The sequence below is a fragment of the Psittacula echo genome (assembly GCF_963264785.1).
Source record: "Psittacula echo genome assembly, chromosome: 7".
NCBI lineage: Eukaryota > Metazoa > Chordata > Aves > Psittaciformes > Psittacidae > Psittacula > Psittacula echo.
Window position 1 is genome coordinate 8670844 of NC_137740.1, and position 16904 is coordinate 8687747.

Consider the following 16904-nt stretch of genomic DNA (forward strand, 5'->3'; position numbering starts at 1 on the left):
TCCCTGACTTGTATATTGTGAGTCACGTTGCGTTTGCAGTTTCTACTGTACTCTCACAGTGTATCAGCCTCCTTGCTGACCTGCGAGCAGTGTGTACATTCTCTTGCTGTATTTTGTAACAGTCTAAAGAGGAAGAAAAGTGTCTAGAACTTTGCCATTAACTTTAGCAGCAAGAGAATGTGAAGAGTCTGTCAAGGCTAAATAAAACTTCGTGTAATTTAGCAAAATCTATCCTACATTTCCCTTTGCCTCACCATCATGTCTAGTTATACTGCAGAAGAGGGTAAAGGAGGTAATGCTCTTGTAGTCTAAACAAACTCAGCACAGTGAAATGGGACAGTACTTTGAAATATGCATAAGGATTGCAGTTGCTCCATTTTTGACACTGACTGTTCAGGTAGAGAGAAAAAAAAACCAAAACCAAACCAAAACACGGGCTTTTCTTAAAATAAATATTTTTTTAAAGGGCTATAAAGAAAAATGGTGCTGGAACTATTACTGTGAAAAATTGGTGTGGCCTGGTTGATATTGTGCATACAGTTTGGAAAAACAAGATTAGTGCAACCCATACCATTTTTCATTTTCTCCTGTCTTCAACAGCCCCAACCATTGCAGCATCTCATTTTTTTAAACTTTGTGTTAGGATGAGAAATCCCATGTGTGTACAATTGCTTCTGGCTGCCTGGTCCCTCTGCTCTGAGCTTTTTACCTTTGCTTGCATGTTTCCATGTCTACTGTAAATAAGAAGTGACCGAGGGGGCAGGATACTTAGTCTTTCCTCAGATCAGTACTACTCTGTGGGTCAGCAACTAGGAATGCTTGAAAAAAGCATGAGGAGGGAAATTTCCCCTGTAGACTGAGGGCAGCACCTTTGCATTGGTTTCATCTCTATTACCTGGGGAAGAAAGCCTGTGTAGGTTATTTCTGAACCAGTAATAGCTGACAAAAAGACCACTGTGAATATGATATCAAAAAATTTAAGTAACAAGAAAATTTCAGGTTCCACATCCCCCCCCCCTCCACCTTAAGATAAGAACTTTAATGCCCAGGTGGCCATCTAAATATTTTGTTCTTGCAGCGGAGTAGGAGGAAGATCAGCATGTGTCAGAGCTGGGCAGCAAGGGTATATATAAAGCAGTAGCTCTTGGTGTGTGAGTCAGAGTAGTGAAGTCCTGTTGCACACAGGTTCACTTTCAAGAAAGGGGCTTACTGTATTTATTGTTTCCCTTTCAGCTAAGAAAACTGATGTTTTTCCTTCCAGGTTCCTCTTCCCCACAGTCTGTGTTTAATATGATAGCTCTGAGCGCTGTCTCTGAAAGGGGTAAATGGAGGACACAAAAGGCAGGTCTGCACAGCACAATGCAAGTTTAGCCCTGGAAAAGCAGTATTGCCATTGCTAACAACAGGCCACATGCTGGTATGGAGAAGAAATGGGAGACCTGCAGAATGGCCCTGTAGCAGGAAGAATGTGAGCATGCCTGGGGAGAGTTAATCTGCAACACTGTGAAGGAGAGGGGGATGTTATAAAGCAGGTTTTTAACAGAGGAAGATGGAAGGGAGCAATATGAAGGAACAGAGAATAAAACTTGTGTATGAGCAAGATGTGTAGCCTGGGGAAAAAATAAAAAGTTTGCAATGCTGAATTTAAATTATTTGCTCTCACATTGTTATATCTTGTACATGTTTTAAAATTATGTGCTCTCATGCAAAGAAATCAGGTGATTTTCCATCATAAATCAGTCTTTATAGCAAACAAAGTTTGGAGGTACGTATCTTAGACCTGCTCTTTTCTGGAAATAAAGATGAGGCACTATCAGAGATTGAGAAGATGGAGCAAATTGATTAATTAAAAAGCAGTAAATCATCAGCTCTACATGATTTATGTATAAAAGAATTTGGAAGAAGCTTAGGAATGAATTAGCTGAACTGCTAACAAAGATATGCACTCTCATTAAAACCAAGCTCTGTTCCAGAGGGTTGGCAAGTATCTGGGGTTTATCCTATATTTAGACCGGTAAGCATTACATCTGCACATTGCAAATGGTCGGAACAGGAATTTAAAAGGGAATAATAAAACACCTGGAAGATAGCGATGTGAGAGACTTTAATGAGAACATTTCAGCAAGGAAAAATTATGTTTCACTACATTTCTCATGACTGTGAATGTGCCCACAAAAAGAAATACGAATGGCCACATTGGATCAGACTTGAAGTCCCTCAAGCCCAGCGCCCTGCCTCTAATAGTGCTCAATCACAGCCACGTGAGAAGGAAAGCAGAATCAAAAGGATAAAATAGCCCTTTTCCCCTGGACTTGATTAATAGAAACAAAGGTCCCATTTAAGGGGGTCACTACAAACATGCTGACATCATCTCTTTCCCAGAAACCAGTCCTGAGTGTACTTGTGCTTAGAGATTTCCCCACTCACAAAAAGGCATTAGATGGTAAAATAGGCAGTGTTTTCAGAAGGACTAAAGAGAAGTGTGATAAGCTATGTGCTCAGAGCAGCACTAACCAGTCCCTGAAGTATAATTGTTACAGTAGTATTTTCATCTTGCAAGACCAGTGGTTTGTTTTAACCTCCTTTCATTCACAGTTTGAGATTAACAAGTATTGCCAGATAGCGAAGCCTAACTAAAGCTATGCTAAACTCATGCTAATACATGTGATGTATTTTTGTTAGCTGCTCTTCACTCCTCCAGCCATATTTGTCCATGCTAGCCACATGTAATGCTTCTTCTAGCTGTGATTATGGGTACTCTGTGGTCTGTGGTGCTCTCACCCACCATTCCCATTAGCTCCCACCCCTGTTTCTGATGGATTCTGTTTCAGCCCTTGGAAGAGTAAGCACAGTGCTGAGAACCAGACACAGGGTCTCAGTTCATCACAGAATCTTATGCAGCTTCTCTTACTTACACATCTTGCAAAAGACTTTAACTCGTGTATCCTTTTTTTAATTTTCTTTTTCTTTAAGGTGTAACCTTTGTATTTTGGTAGTAAATAAGCTGGATTGACTCAAAGCTACCTGACTTAGACTTCCTATGTTTTCTCCATGCGATGAAGTAACTCCCTTTGTAACAGAAATATGGTTGCAATATGTACCAAAAAGAAGGTGTTTCTGGCTTGCTCACCAGTCATTTCTCTTTATCTCCCTTTGATTCCACCAAATACCAAGGTGCACTATCCCCTTGGGAATTCCTGGGAATGTTTCCTCACTTTTAGGTTTCATCTACCAGGCTTATGAGGTGAGCTGCCTGACATAATGTATTTTGACTTTTTAAAAGCTTGTGACAAAGTCTGTCACAATGCACTGCTACAAAGGCTAAGTAGTCACATATGGTGACAGGGCAAGTATCACCATAGATCAAAAACCGACAAGGAAACAAAAAGGCAGAGGGCTAAGTGGTCAGTTTTCATCACAGTAAAAGGCTAGCAGCTGCATTTCTTAAAGTTACCTATCAGGTCATATGCTAAATACATTTATTAATGATCTAGGGAGAGAGGTGAAAGGTTAGGTGGTAACACTTACAAATGATGTAATTACTTAAGTAATTTAAGCCTGTAGCACACTGTTAGAAACTTTTAAGTGATCTAAACAATTTACTCAAATGAATAAAGAAGGCTCAGGCCTGATAAATGAGAAGTTAGTACGTGGAGGAAACAACACAAAAATCTTATCCTCAAACTGAAAGGAAAAAACCTGAATAATGCTGTTGGCAGATCCATAACAGAAACCATTTGAGATGCTGTTATGGTAGAAAAAATGAACAAGGTGCTAGAAGACGTAAGAAATGGGACATTTAAAATGAATTACCGAACTCTGTCTTCATTGCGTGGAGACAGACGATAGGATAAAGCATAATATTATGGGTAAGTTTGCTCAGCTAACAAAGTCTGATCCATGATGACAATTTCCTGTTTTCTTTTGTCTTTATCCTGCTCATACATCATCTACTATCAGAGGTGCTCTGATCTTTATCAGCAATAATATACATCAGGAAGGCTAAGGCTTCCAGAGAGTTTCAGATTTTGCTAAGGGCAGTTCAGTAACCAACCTCAACCAAGCTACAACTGGTAAAAACCTATTTCATATCCATTCTTCTTCCTTTGGTAATTAGTTAAAATTGACATCAAAATGACATACATTAACAATCTCAACTTTGTATTTAGACTGGGAAATCCTCAACATTTTAAATGTGGGTTTCAGAATTCAGATGTTACTGAAACACTTCCTCAAGTTGGGGCTCTTATGAGACTTAGAAATTATTCTTGCATGGAGAAGAAGTCACCTGAGACTAACCTAAATGAAGTTAACATAGAATTTAAAAATTATTCTTGCAGAAGAACAGGGAGTGGTGGGAATAGATGAACAGATGGGAAAGGGAGAAAAGGAGACTGAAGAAAAGGCTAATTAGGTAATTGAGGCTAAGAGGCTATTAGAGCTGACCCAGTGGTTTACTGGTAGTGCAGTTCAGGGACTTGAATTTGGGATTGAGGTTGGTCCCTCATTCCCAGGCCAACATGTGCTCCAGACATTGCAAGGATTCAGTTTTATAGACTGTATGATCCTGTAAGTATGTGTTTTCCAGACAACATACTCTGGAAGGCTTGTATGTCAGATTATAGTGGAGACAGGAAAGAATAATGGAGTAAAATGCTGAATTTGGACATAGAAACTAAAATGCTATGATAATGGTAAATTGTTTGGTGAAATTCTTTGGCAGAAGGGGAAGGTCATTTAAAAGGTCATTTATTTGAAGTCATTCCATTACCTTGTTTCTGGCCAATTTGAAGCTGGTATGCTTGTGGTGTGTGAGTCTTGTTTCCATCTTTCAGCCTCTTAAACTATCTTTCTTTCTGATCTGGTCAGTGATACATTTTCTTCTGGGTTTTATATGCTTGTTTTCTTCCTAATATCAGAATATTCCCCCCAGCCCTTCAGTACCTGCATTTCAGGACAGAAATGCTGGCTCCCGCATCCTTCTCTTGCATTCATGACGCCTTCAGAGGATTACAACTTTTCTTGTTCTAGTATTTTTGTGGAAAGTAATCTGTTCTTCCTCTCTTTTTTCTTTCTTTTATAAGCACTGCAGAAAGATACTGCTTTTGAAGCAATGCATGGCTGGAACACCTGTGGTCAGTCGGCAAATCATATTTTGACAGCAGAAAAAATCACCATTCATTATCCCTGCAGTTTAAAATAGAGTTCATATGGAATAATTTCAGTATTCAACTGCTACTTCAGTGGAAAGGAGCTGCATTTTAAGATTTAGTAATTGGACAGAATAAATGAAAGCTAGAGGAGGGAGTATGGCTTTGGTTGGCTGGAGGGAGAAAAGAAGGTAAATTTGCTGCTTGTCCACTGAAGACCCCACTCGTACCTGCTGCTAGCAAAAGACGTTTGGATTTTGCTTTCAACTGTGTGAGCTTGTGTTATATTTGGGGGAGACAGACAAGTGATGAGCGATGGATGGCACTGCAGGAAACCTCCTGCCACAAAACTATATTGAGGTTTGGAGAACCTGCAACAGCACTTCATTTCAGGATGTGCTGTTGTCTACTACAAGATTGCTTTAAATATAATTCAGTAATTAAAAAAAAATATTTCCCTCTGATTTTAGGTAGAATGGTTTTGTTATATTTTTGTTATTGGCATTATTGTAGTACCTAGAACACTGGCCTGTGGACAAGGACCACATTTCTCTAAGGTATTCCACAAACACAGTGCAAAGGACATTTCTCACTGTTATTTTCTGTTTATTGTTTCTCCTCACCACTGAATTTTCCTTGTCAGAACATTGCACTATGTTGAAGATACAGTTTTGTTAGAAAACTTTCTTAGCAAGTTCTTCCTGAATGTGTCCATGCATGTTTGAAACGTGGGGAATTATTCTCATTTGCTCATGCGATTCTGTTTCTAAGTTTTGACTTTCATAGTCTAAAACAATAATAATGTACTTTCGGGAGATTTTCAGTATCTTAGTATTTCTGATGGGAATGTTCTATCTGATGTGGAGATCTCATCAGTTAGCACTGATGCACGTACCCAGTGCCATGTTTATTACGAACATTTAAAATGCAGAAGTTCTCAAAAAAAAAAAAAAAAAAAAATTGAGTGTTTTTTCCCCTTGAAGTTGTAAAGGATGCAGATTTTGCAAGCAATCTTTGTACAGTTAACTATTGTTTGAGTTCCATAGCAATCTTTATACATGATACTTAATTAACCTTACTCCTTGAAAGGATTGCTAAATGTGTAGATTTCCTGATTTTTAGGAAAGCCATTGAATTATGCAGTATTTTTATATGTAAGAAGAAACCAGGTATTGGTAGAAGTAGAAAACCTTGAGGTGTTAAAAATGATAAAAACATTTGGAGAACATTTGAACGCATATTAGGAAGAATAAAAACATGACTTATTTTGCAGTGTCTGAAACTGTATTAGCTGTGCCAAAACCCATTCAGTTGTCTGTAAAAAATATATAACACCATCTGACATATTCACTGTCACTCTATGCTCTGTGAATCAAATATAAAATTATGTGCAAGAAAAAACCCTACGAACTTATTTTGTCACAAGTAAGCTCAGAATTTTGAAGACGGTCAGCTCCACTTGTCAACATGAATAAGCAAGAAAAAAAATAATGGCTTAGACTAACAGAGGAACAAGTCAGTAAGGCCTTCAATTTGAAAGGGCTGCCTCACAGAAAAGGAGTTTGCAGTGTATGATTAACACCCTTATATTTTCTCCAGAGTTGTTTGGATTTCTTGCAGTTAATAAATAGGGACATCCAGCTTTAAGAATAAAATTCAAACACTGAGAAGCAGTAGGTAAATCTGGTGTTTTAGTAGTGTCAATGAATAACTGAAGGTTATTTTCCAAAGCTGAATTGGAATCAGGTTTTGTGCTTCAAAGGTCTTTAAAATTTAGACTTAATTTCCTCTGAGGTAGGGACTTGGGCCCACCCCTCTGAATTCTATACACAAGCTTGGAAATTTGTAAGATCGTTAAGTTGTATCCTTACATCTGCAAATTGATGGCAATTGAAAATGATCACCACAGTGTGTCACCACAGCTAACACTACATTGCAATTGGATTCACTTGAGCATTTCTCTACAAGTCAGATCACTTAATTTTTCTTTTGGCCATTGATCTTTTACAGCACCTGCAGCTTTTTGTTTTTCCTCCAAAGATCATCATTTTACTTTGAAGTCTAGTGACTGATATGTCTAACCCAATCCTGTAGAGGCAAGGAACTGAATAATTACTTCATGAGTGCCATATGAAAAAGCAGTCCAAAGACTGTTTATGCTGCTCATTAAAGTCATTGGGAATTTGGCTGGGCAAGAGCTTCCTGCTTTGGTCATGCAACTGGGGAGGGAGCGTTCCAAAGATTGTTATTTTCTAATTATTTGTGTTGTGGCACCACAAAAGGATTTGATTAACACCGTTATGTGTTTAAGACTTAAAGAACAGATAGCACACAGCAGAACCCCTGTCATCCCCCAGTGTTTTTTCTCCAAAGTCTTAACTCTCAATTTTCAAAGAGAAATCAGGTAGCAAAGAAAAAAAGAAAAAGATAGTAAAGTTTTCCCTTGAGATCAAAATTGTTAGAGTTGAAATTAAAATTATGTCTAAAAAAATACAAGTATAGTTAGGATAAAATTAGGAGTAAAATCCTGGTGCCTCTGAAGATCTCAAGTTTTTGAGACTGAATAAGACTCTAATTTTATTTTTATTTGTAACTGAACAATTTCATCTTACTACATGCTACCAAAACAGAGTAAATGTCCTAACTCCAGACTGCAAACATATAGGACTAGAAAAGCACGTGTACATTCACTCTTGGAGTAACAAATCTGCTGGGTTGGAAGTGCTGCCTTGTCAGATGGGAGAAGATGCTCAAATCCACTGGCTCAAGCCTTTGACTGTCACTGGACTATGACAGTCAAAATAAAGAGAAAATCTTCATTTTTGTGCTTCCATCTTCCTTTGAAAGAAAGAAATTTGCATTGCATTTACCTTTAAGATTAGGCAGTCTGAATTTGTTTCAAAATTATGTAGAGTATCAAGCTTCAGTTCTATAAATATGTTTCTAAAAATGGACTGGAAATTAGTTGCATGCATGTTATTCTCTGTGGCCGTTCTTAGAATTGTGATGGTTCTCCTTTAAGCAACCGTTCAGAAGCACTGAAATCCAGGCAGTTGTGTATCAATTAGCAGGGTGCATTTCTTAGTGTGAGCTGCCTGGAAATGCAAAATGGCAAATCTGAGCATTAGGCTTTCTACCATCATTTTTCTTTCCTACCTCTAACTACAAATCGGCTTCGTTGTGACTTACAGTGTAAGAAGTTGGTGCATTTCTGCAGATCCATGATAAGATATTTTTCTGTAGTAAGAAATGCAGTTAAACTCCGCATTCTGAATCTATTCCTGCCAGGCCTTAGATGCATTAGTATTCTACTGGCAGCTGCCTGTAGGTAGGAATATTGTTTTTGTCCATAACCAGAGGGAACAATCAGACTAAGCCGTTCCCCGGCTATAAACCAGCCAAAGTAATTGGGTTTAATTTTAATTTTTGTAATAGCTTTAAATTAATAGGAGCAGCTGCTGCCACAGTGTGTGGGTGTCCTTTTCCAGAAGGCATAGAACAAAAAAGGGAAAGAGTAAACAATAGTGCATCTAGGACACAAAGGTTAATTCAAGAACTGAGCAATGTCTTTTCATTATCAAAAACTCAGTTGGTGATATCTAACACTGTGTCTCTCTTCTTTCTTTTTCTTTCCCTTTTTTCCTTTTCTCCTTTAATTCCCTGATAAGATCTCAATCTGATTAGGCTCCTGTGTGTAAAGATGTGTTGTTGGTATCTAAACGCTAACTCTCTTTCTCTATATGACTCACAAATAGATTAGCAGTGACAAAGTGCTAGGAGAGATAAAAATAGATTAGCAGTGACAGGAGAACTATTATAATTATTTTGGAAGATACGGTTTGAATTAAGAGTTTGGGCACTTTCTGCCCTGAGAGGGTGAATGTAAACCTAGGAACTGAGGATGGTTTCTGCTGTTGTGTCAGACACCAGATAGTGAAATGTCAATACCAGATGTCCTAGACATCAAGATTAGCCATAATAGCCAAATGCAGCCATAAAGTGATGTGTCAAAGTGGATAATAAAACAGATGCTTAGCTTCTATAATGAAGGGGAAAGGGAATGAAATATCAAAAGTGCCTTTAATGCATTAACAAAGTTGTCTTCAACTTGCTTAAAAGTAGAAAGTTATTGAACCAAGGAGAGCTATGTGTCATTTAAACATTAATTATCAGCAGATGAATTTCAATTAGCATTAGCCTTTCTGAAATCCTGATTTTCCTCCTATTGGTCTCATTTTACATGAAATTTTTATAACATAAAGCAAGGCTTGTCCTTTATTATTTCTCCCATGCTAATTTGGAAACAAATAAAGTTCAACAACTCAGCAACATGCTGCTTAAACTTGCATTACGGTTTGAGGACTGGGAGCTAGAATACATTTACCCACTGCCATATCATCTGCTTGATTTGAGATCAAATGAGGGATGTCCTATAGCACTCCAGAGTAAGGGTGAATGACAGAAATATGTTAAGATACTGGAGAAACCTATTAGGTTAGTGCACTGCATGCGAACAGCTGGTGGCATTTTTCCCTTTCTGATACTTTTAAAAAAAATTAAAAAAATTGTTTCTCTGTCCTTCATATCTGTGCCTTAAAAAGTAATTTTTAGGTCTTAGTCATAAGCAAGTTCCTTATTTAACCAAAATTTATAGAATTATAGCATGGCCAAGCACGTCACTAAACCATGTCTCCAAGCACTGCATCTGCGTCTTTTAAATACCTCCCTGGGCAGCTTGACAACCCTTTTGAGGGAGAAACTTTTCCTAATATCCAATCTAAACCTTCCCCAGCAGAACTTGAGGCCATTTCTTCTTGTCCTATCATTTGTTACTTGGGAGAAGAGACTGACCCCCACCTCATTGCAACCTCATTTCAGGTAGTTGCAGAGAGCAAGAAGGTCTCACCTGAGCTGTTTTGTCTCCAGGCTAAACCCCAGTTCCCTCATCCATTCCTTATCTGAATTGTTCTCCGGGCCCTTCATCAGCTTTGTTACCCTTTTCTGGACCCACTCCAGCACCTCAATGTCTTTCTTATATTGAGGGGCCCAGAACTGAACACAATATTTGAGGTGCAGCCTCACCAGTGCTGAGTACAGGGGGACGATTACTGCCTTATCCCTGTCACACTATGTCTGATACAAGCCAAGATGCTGTTGGCCTTCTTGGCCACCTGGGCAGACTGCTGGCCAGATATAATGATGAAGTAAATTCTTGAAACTCCAAATGTTCAAGAACCAAGGCAAAAATGTGGGCAAATAAATTATTTTTTGAAGTCTAATTAACTGCATCACTGGCTCTTTATTGTACCTTTCCAAGAACATCTCAATTCCTTTCTGTTTCTCTTTGTAGATCCTGAGTCTTGCTGATCAGACTCCTTAGCTGCTGCTAATTGGCAAACACATACTTTGGCATAATGAGAAGGTTTTGTTCTCCATTTCATATTAGCAATGAAAGGCCAAAACTGATGCTCTGCAGTAGACCAGCTTCTCGGAACTATTATACAGAGGCCCATTACTACTGCTATGTCTGTAAATCTTATTACATTTTCCCTCACCATGATCCTAGTTTAGCTGAGATCTGCTCCAATCATTAAAGACCAGTTTATAATGTTGTGTAATTGAATCAGTTAGAGTCTGCAGGACCATAGTGTTTTGTTGTCAAACATGACTGTTAAGTTAGTTTCATCAAATTACAAGTACATGGTATGACTAGAGAATCTTCTGTCTAAATAAAGCTAAAAAAATCCATTAATAAAATTAAGGGTGCATATAGAAATATTGAACATCTCTAGTCTGCAGAAAAAGATTTTGATCTACCTCCGAAATATTACTCATTTATGCTGAGACAGAACAATTGAAGTTCGGTGAAAGGTCGCATGCAGACCGTGGTTATTACTTAAACAGGTACCAACATCATAACGTTGCCAGAAATGTCTTTGTTGTAATGATTTACCATCATGTATATTCATTTTTATCTCATCAGATAAGCCAGAACTCTCGAGAAGGGCAGCAATCCAACTTGGAGCAGTACCAAATACCCTTTTCTCCTTTGCTTTGTAATTTAGGACTGTGTTATTTTCCATACCTTTTTGTCTGGGTGTGGGTTTTTTTCCCTACCTCAAGAATTCATCTTTTCTTCTACTCACTGGCTAGGCACTGATATATCCCCTGACTGTTAAGGATAATAAAAATATAAAGATGTCCTGAATTTCAGTAACAGTTCTGTCAATGTAGCCTTATACTAACATTCCTTCATTAATTATGCCTCATCCCTTGTGCTGATGTATTAGATCTGTATCAAAGGATGTAGCCACGCTCCAGCCAGAGGTTTGGCTGAAGCGTATGTAGTAGTATGAGTCTACATCAGCTTGATAGCAAAATAGAGGATAGTTTAGCTGGCAGTGCATCGCTTTCTTTTTATGGGGGTGGGTTTCTTCAGTTGTGTGATATTAGCTCCTGCTACGGTGTCTGCCAGTTTCGGCACCTGGAAAGAGCTGCAGTCCCTGTGAAGACTGGTGCACTGGCACATTAGCTGTGCCATGCACAGGCCCCTGGCATGGAGGTTGTCTGTATGAGTGAAATGCAGGCTCTGGGATCTGCTCGCCAGGTCCTGAGATGTTCAAGCTGTTCCACTTCATTTGAATAGAGGAAATTTGAGTCTCACATAACATTCTTGTTCAGATTTCTTATGTCAATATATGTATATGTTAATGTATATATATGTTAATGTATATATATGTTGTTTCTGTCTTTTAGGCAAAGAATTCCCTCTAAGAATGTGTATTACTATCGCTGCCCAGACCACAGGAAGAACTATGTCATGTCATTTGCTTTTTGCTTTGACCGAGAGGATGACACTTATCAATTTGCTTACTGCTACCCCTACACCTATACTCGCCTTCAGCATTATCTTGATAACCTACAAAGGAGGAACATGGACTACTTTCGCAGAGAATCGCTAGGGCTCAGCGTGGTAAGTAATAGACATGCTTGCCAACTAGCAGGCTTCATTATGAATGTCTACCCGTAAATGCTTACAGAATATAATTCATCATCCCTGCTAATGTACACACATGCACATATTTGTTTTAGTGCTATCAGTGACACATGAGGTAGTGTACCTGAATGGTGAAATATAGACAAATGCTAATTTAATTTCACATAAAATATTTCCTTTGTAATATGCAAGGTAATGTGAAATTCCCATGTAGGATCTGTTTATGTTGAAAGACATTAAAAGATGAAACTTTAACAGCTTTATTGAAGAAATGTGATTTTGGAGTACTCTGTCCATTTGTCTTTCTGGAAGAGCTTTTCTGTTTTGAAGGAAATACATGTCTTTGGAACTAGATTATAGCTTTTCTTGGCAAAATAATGCTAAGCATACGCAAACTGCCCATCTTATTTAATCTTAAAAATGCTTGCTTTTTTTTTCTTTGGTGATATGAAATTAAAGGGAGTCTAGTGGTCTCAGTATAGATCCTAGTGGCCTCATGAAAATGAAATGTGATGGTTCTTCTGGTGTAGGAAAGAGGGTTAATGGTAAAGGCTGAACTTCTGCTCACTTTGCTATAACCTTTCTCTGAAATGTTGCCTGTCCTGAGGATTTGGCAAGCATGACTCAGCCGCTCCCAGATCAACTCAGAAATTAGATCATCAGATCAGATTAATCATCAGATTAAAAAATAATGGCTGAAATCTTGTGGGTTTGTTTAAGGATTTCTTTTATTTGCTTGCTTTTTTGTTTGTTTGGGGTTTTATTTTCACATTCGCAAACTTTATAGTGCACTTACCTCTTGTCTTAATCTTTTCTTTGAGATTTGACCTAAACTTACAGTGTGTGTGTGGGAGAAAAAGAAAGCTGTGGTTCCTGTGAAGGCTGCTGATCCCAGCAGCGGGGGCTTTAAAAAGAATCCCAGTGTATATTGTGAAAATCAGAATAAAATCATATGTATAGCTTGCAATGGAATAAATGGAAGACTGCCAGCATTATAGCAGGCTATTGAGATCCCTATGGCATAAAACTTGGAGCAAAACAATCACTTATAAAAAGTGAAACCAAAATTCACTAAAGAAAGTGGTTTTTAACTCTTTTGTCAGTTAAATACTGTTCTTGTTTTAGAGATGACTATTAGATATCTGTGAGCTGGCATTAATTATTAATCATGCCAATTAGGGGGACAAACAATTATAAGGGAAAAGGGTATTAAAAAAATAGAAAAGTAAAATCTTCAGAGAATGGAGGAAAGAGCACTATCATCTTAATGTGTGTAGGGTTTTAATTATTAATCTTAGAGGACAGAGCTGTCATTAATGCTATAATGAAACTGAATTTGTTTCCTTTCACACTGAAAATAGTGTATAAACAGTCACATTTGCATATTCATCAAAACCCTGATCTGACTGATTAAAACACTGAGATAGAAGGATTTGTCTTTTATCTGCATTTTGACAGACAGAGCTATACTCTTAAATCTTGTTAGCATTGTGTTGCCAGTAGTTGCTAAATATTATTTTTCATAATTCAGCAAACCAAACAAACAGATGCCATTCAAAATGTGGCAGGAAATATGCTGTATGTAAGTCCTGATTTTATAGCTATATGTACACACAGAGTAGTTTTTGCAGAAATTGATATGGTAACATTTTGCAGCTCACCATGCTGATCTGTATAAAAAGCTTCAGAATCAGGCTCGTGCTGTAATCTTTGTAAGTAACATTGCAATCTCAGAGCTTTTCTGGCTTTTCTCCACACACAACTGTCCTCGAACAGCTTGGTAATTTTATGTCTTTGCTGAGCTTGAATAGATAATTTCCATAAGATCTCTGTGAGTTAAATATTTTAACACAGAGCTTTGTTGCTATCATACATCTTTAAATGGTGAAAAACAGGATTCTTCAGCCTTCACTGCACAGCTCTTCATAAAAGCAGAAGCTGGCTGTACTTTAGAGAATTGCGTGCCATATAGGATAGATTTAGAGCTAAGAAAGTGAGCTCTGTTCCTGCTCAGGCCCCTTATGTAAGGTAAGAGGAATCAGATTGGCATAAAGAGGCCCTTAGAAGTTCTATTCCTGGTGAAGGGGCGATGCCCCTGGTAGCGCACAGCAAAAGGTAACTTAAAGATGCCATCTGAGGATAAACTCTGAAGCCCTTATGCTGGGCACAGGACCGAAGCAAGGTAATACGCTAGGGAAAGGCTGTGGCGTATCTGTCTGGCTTACATGGAGCCACCAGTATCCTTGGTTCACTCTAGGGGAATTTCACAGCAGTTTGTGAAGATGGAGAATGGTTTGAAACAATTTTACTTCTGGATAATGAAAGTTTGAGTTGTGTTTTTTGGAAAGAACAGAATCTCACCACAGGTCTTTGTGGGTTTTAAATTTTATTTTTCTTCGTCATGGAACAGTAAAATGCAAGTCACAAGAAACCATGCCTAGATGATTACTCCTGAAGGCTTTCTGAGTGCACGTTTTACTGGGTGTAATGTTTTCAAGGCAATCTAATTTCTAATCTAATTTCATATTTTCTCTAAAGAAAGTACTATGCCTCCATTAACTCCTTAAATACTTCCACTAATTCTGTGAAAATTGAAAGTGAAATATCAGTATGGGACATGTAATTGTCATTAGGATGCAGAATGGCAAAGTGGTTCAGAGCCAAATGGCAAAGATTCCCATTGCCAATGTCAATGGATAACTTAGCTGTTCTATTTCTGACCTTTTAATGTTTGTACTCTTTACTTCAGAGAGCTATCCCACATTCTAGATGTGCCAAATGGCCTTGAAAATAGTCTCTCCTGCAAGCTAGCTGTGATCGTCACCCAGGTATCATTTAAACTCCCATTTTCATTCTGCCATTGTTTGCCTTAGGTAACTTCAGACTTTCTACGGTTTGTCCCAACAGATCATAAGTTCAAAAGCTTTGAGCATTTTTTTAAATGGTGAAATTAGTTTTCTTGCATATTATCAATGTGTCTCTCATCTCTGCATGTATTGTGCAATATAAAACAGCATAAGATAATGGAAATAATATAATGGAATAATTTTAATATTTCTGTGGATATGTAAGCACAGGCTCAATTTACACTTAATATGCCTATTTTGCAATACTTACATAGTCTCATGTGCAGTTATAGTTATGTGTAGCATTACAACCCATATTCAGAGTTAGCAAAATTTTTGAGTGTGTTGTCATTTGAAGCAGGTGATCTAAATTAGCTGTGCACATTTGAATTGTGTGGACAGTCAATGAGACCTGCACCTCTACTACTATTTCTACTACCACACATAATAAATTAAATGAGTTTTGGTGAGGCTGGCTCAACTCCTACAGCCCACTTTACGAATCACCGTTGGCCTGGCAATATTTTAATCTCTCATTTAAAAGAGAGCCAAGATTAATTGGAGACAGATACTTCCTTTCACCCCATTAGGCACTGGTACTTCCAAATTGCACTTGAAGAGAATTGCAACTGCACATACAAGTCACGAGCCTCAAAGGGACCTCCACAGTACTCAAAGACTGGCATATGGAATTCTGTTAAATTAAATATTAAACATTCATATTTTAAAATAAAAAGACAATATGTCTAATGTAGAGCTCCATAAGTGAGCCAATCACTTCAATCAGACGTGAGGTACTGAGTGAAACAGTTTGGAATGTGCAGTGCTTTATTCTGACTCCACACCACTTTGGTGTGTGCTTTTAATTTATGTAAGTTACTCCTGATTTATGGAAGCATCAAGGAGATCAGAATGAGGGCCTAAGACTGTGAAACTGTGCACCAGATGTCACAGTGATGGTTCATTGACCAAATATCCCTTATTTACCATCTAGATGACTGGGTACCCCAGTAAAAAAGTTGATCAGTTCCACTGATACCTACTGGTCCATTTTCAACTGGTAGGTTATGACTATTTTAAAACATGAAGCAAAGAAAATAGACAATCTTTCTAAGGGTAAATTCCCCATTTCTGTGTTCAGCATTAGGTTATGTAATTAGGGAATAACAGTTCTGTAAAAGAAAAGTGTTCTTCTTAAAAAAAAAAAATGTTTCAGTATGGTGTATCAAACCTTTGAAATCATGTTGGTATCAGATACTGTACTTTCCAATAGATCTTCCTGCATTTAGGTTGAAATGTTATCTAAATGAAATTTGTGTCAATTTACTTGGTCTGAAAAAGGCCATAGAAGTAATGCTTTAAAAAGTGAACCAAATGTCTTATTGCTGTAGAATGTAAAAATGCACCTATATGTATACATATATGTTCAGGGCACATTCTCTTTATTCAGTGGTGTATCCATTTACTCATAGAGTCCTGATGTTTCCATAGCACTCATAATATGGATGTTATCCTAAAACTGTATGTGAGATTTTGAATGTTCCTACAGGTATTTTCTTAGCTAGGTTGGATATCAGCAGAAGTAGAGTTGGACCTAAAAATAACACCACCAAAATTTCTTTCTGAAATGAAACATGATTTATAGAGTATAATAGCACAGTGTGCTAGCCAGAAAATCATAGAAATAACATGGAAAATAACAGGGAGCTATTCTATACCATCAGCTTTAAGGAAAAATTCTTTGTTAGAATGTAAAGGAAGTTCTGGGAGATAAACTGGCTTGTGGGAATCCTAGACAAGGAAAGATAAGCGAAACCATGTTACTGTTGAAAGTTGCCATCTGTTTGTAGGATATATACAACTGTTCATGGTAAAAACAAGAAATACTTTGGTTTAAGTTGGAAACAATAT

General features: G+C 37.7%; 1 protein-coding gene across 2 annotated transcripts in view; it reads left to right on the forward strand.

Moving 5' to 3' along the window:
- Window positions 1-16904, forward strand: part of LOC308223572 (BEN domain-containing protein 5) — a gene marked incomplete at both ends in the record, with an annotated part of 972175 nt that overhangs the window by 374275 nt on the left and 580996 nt on the right. For both annotated transcript variants that reach the window (XM_080622800.1, XM_080622799.1), the window contains one exon: window positions 11907-12123. In XM_080622800.1, the coding sequence (XP_080478926.1) occupies window positions 11907-12123 (217 nt within the window). The remainder of the gene's footprint in view (window positions 1-11906; window positions 12124-16904) is intronic.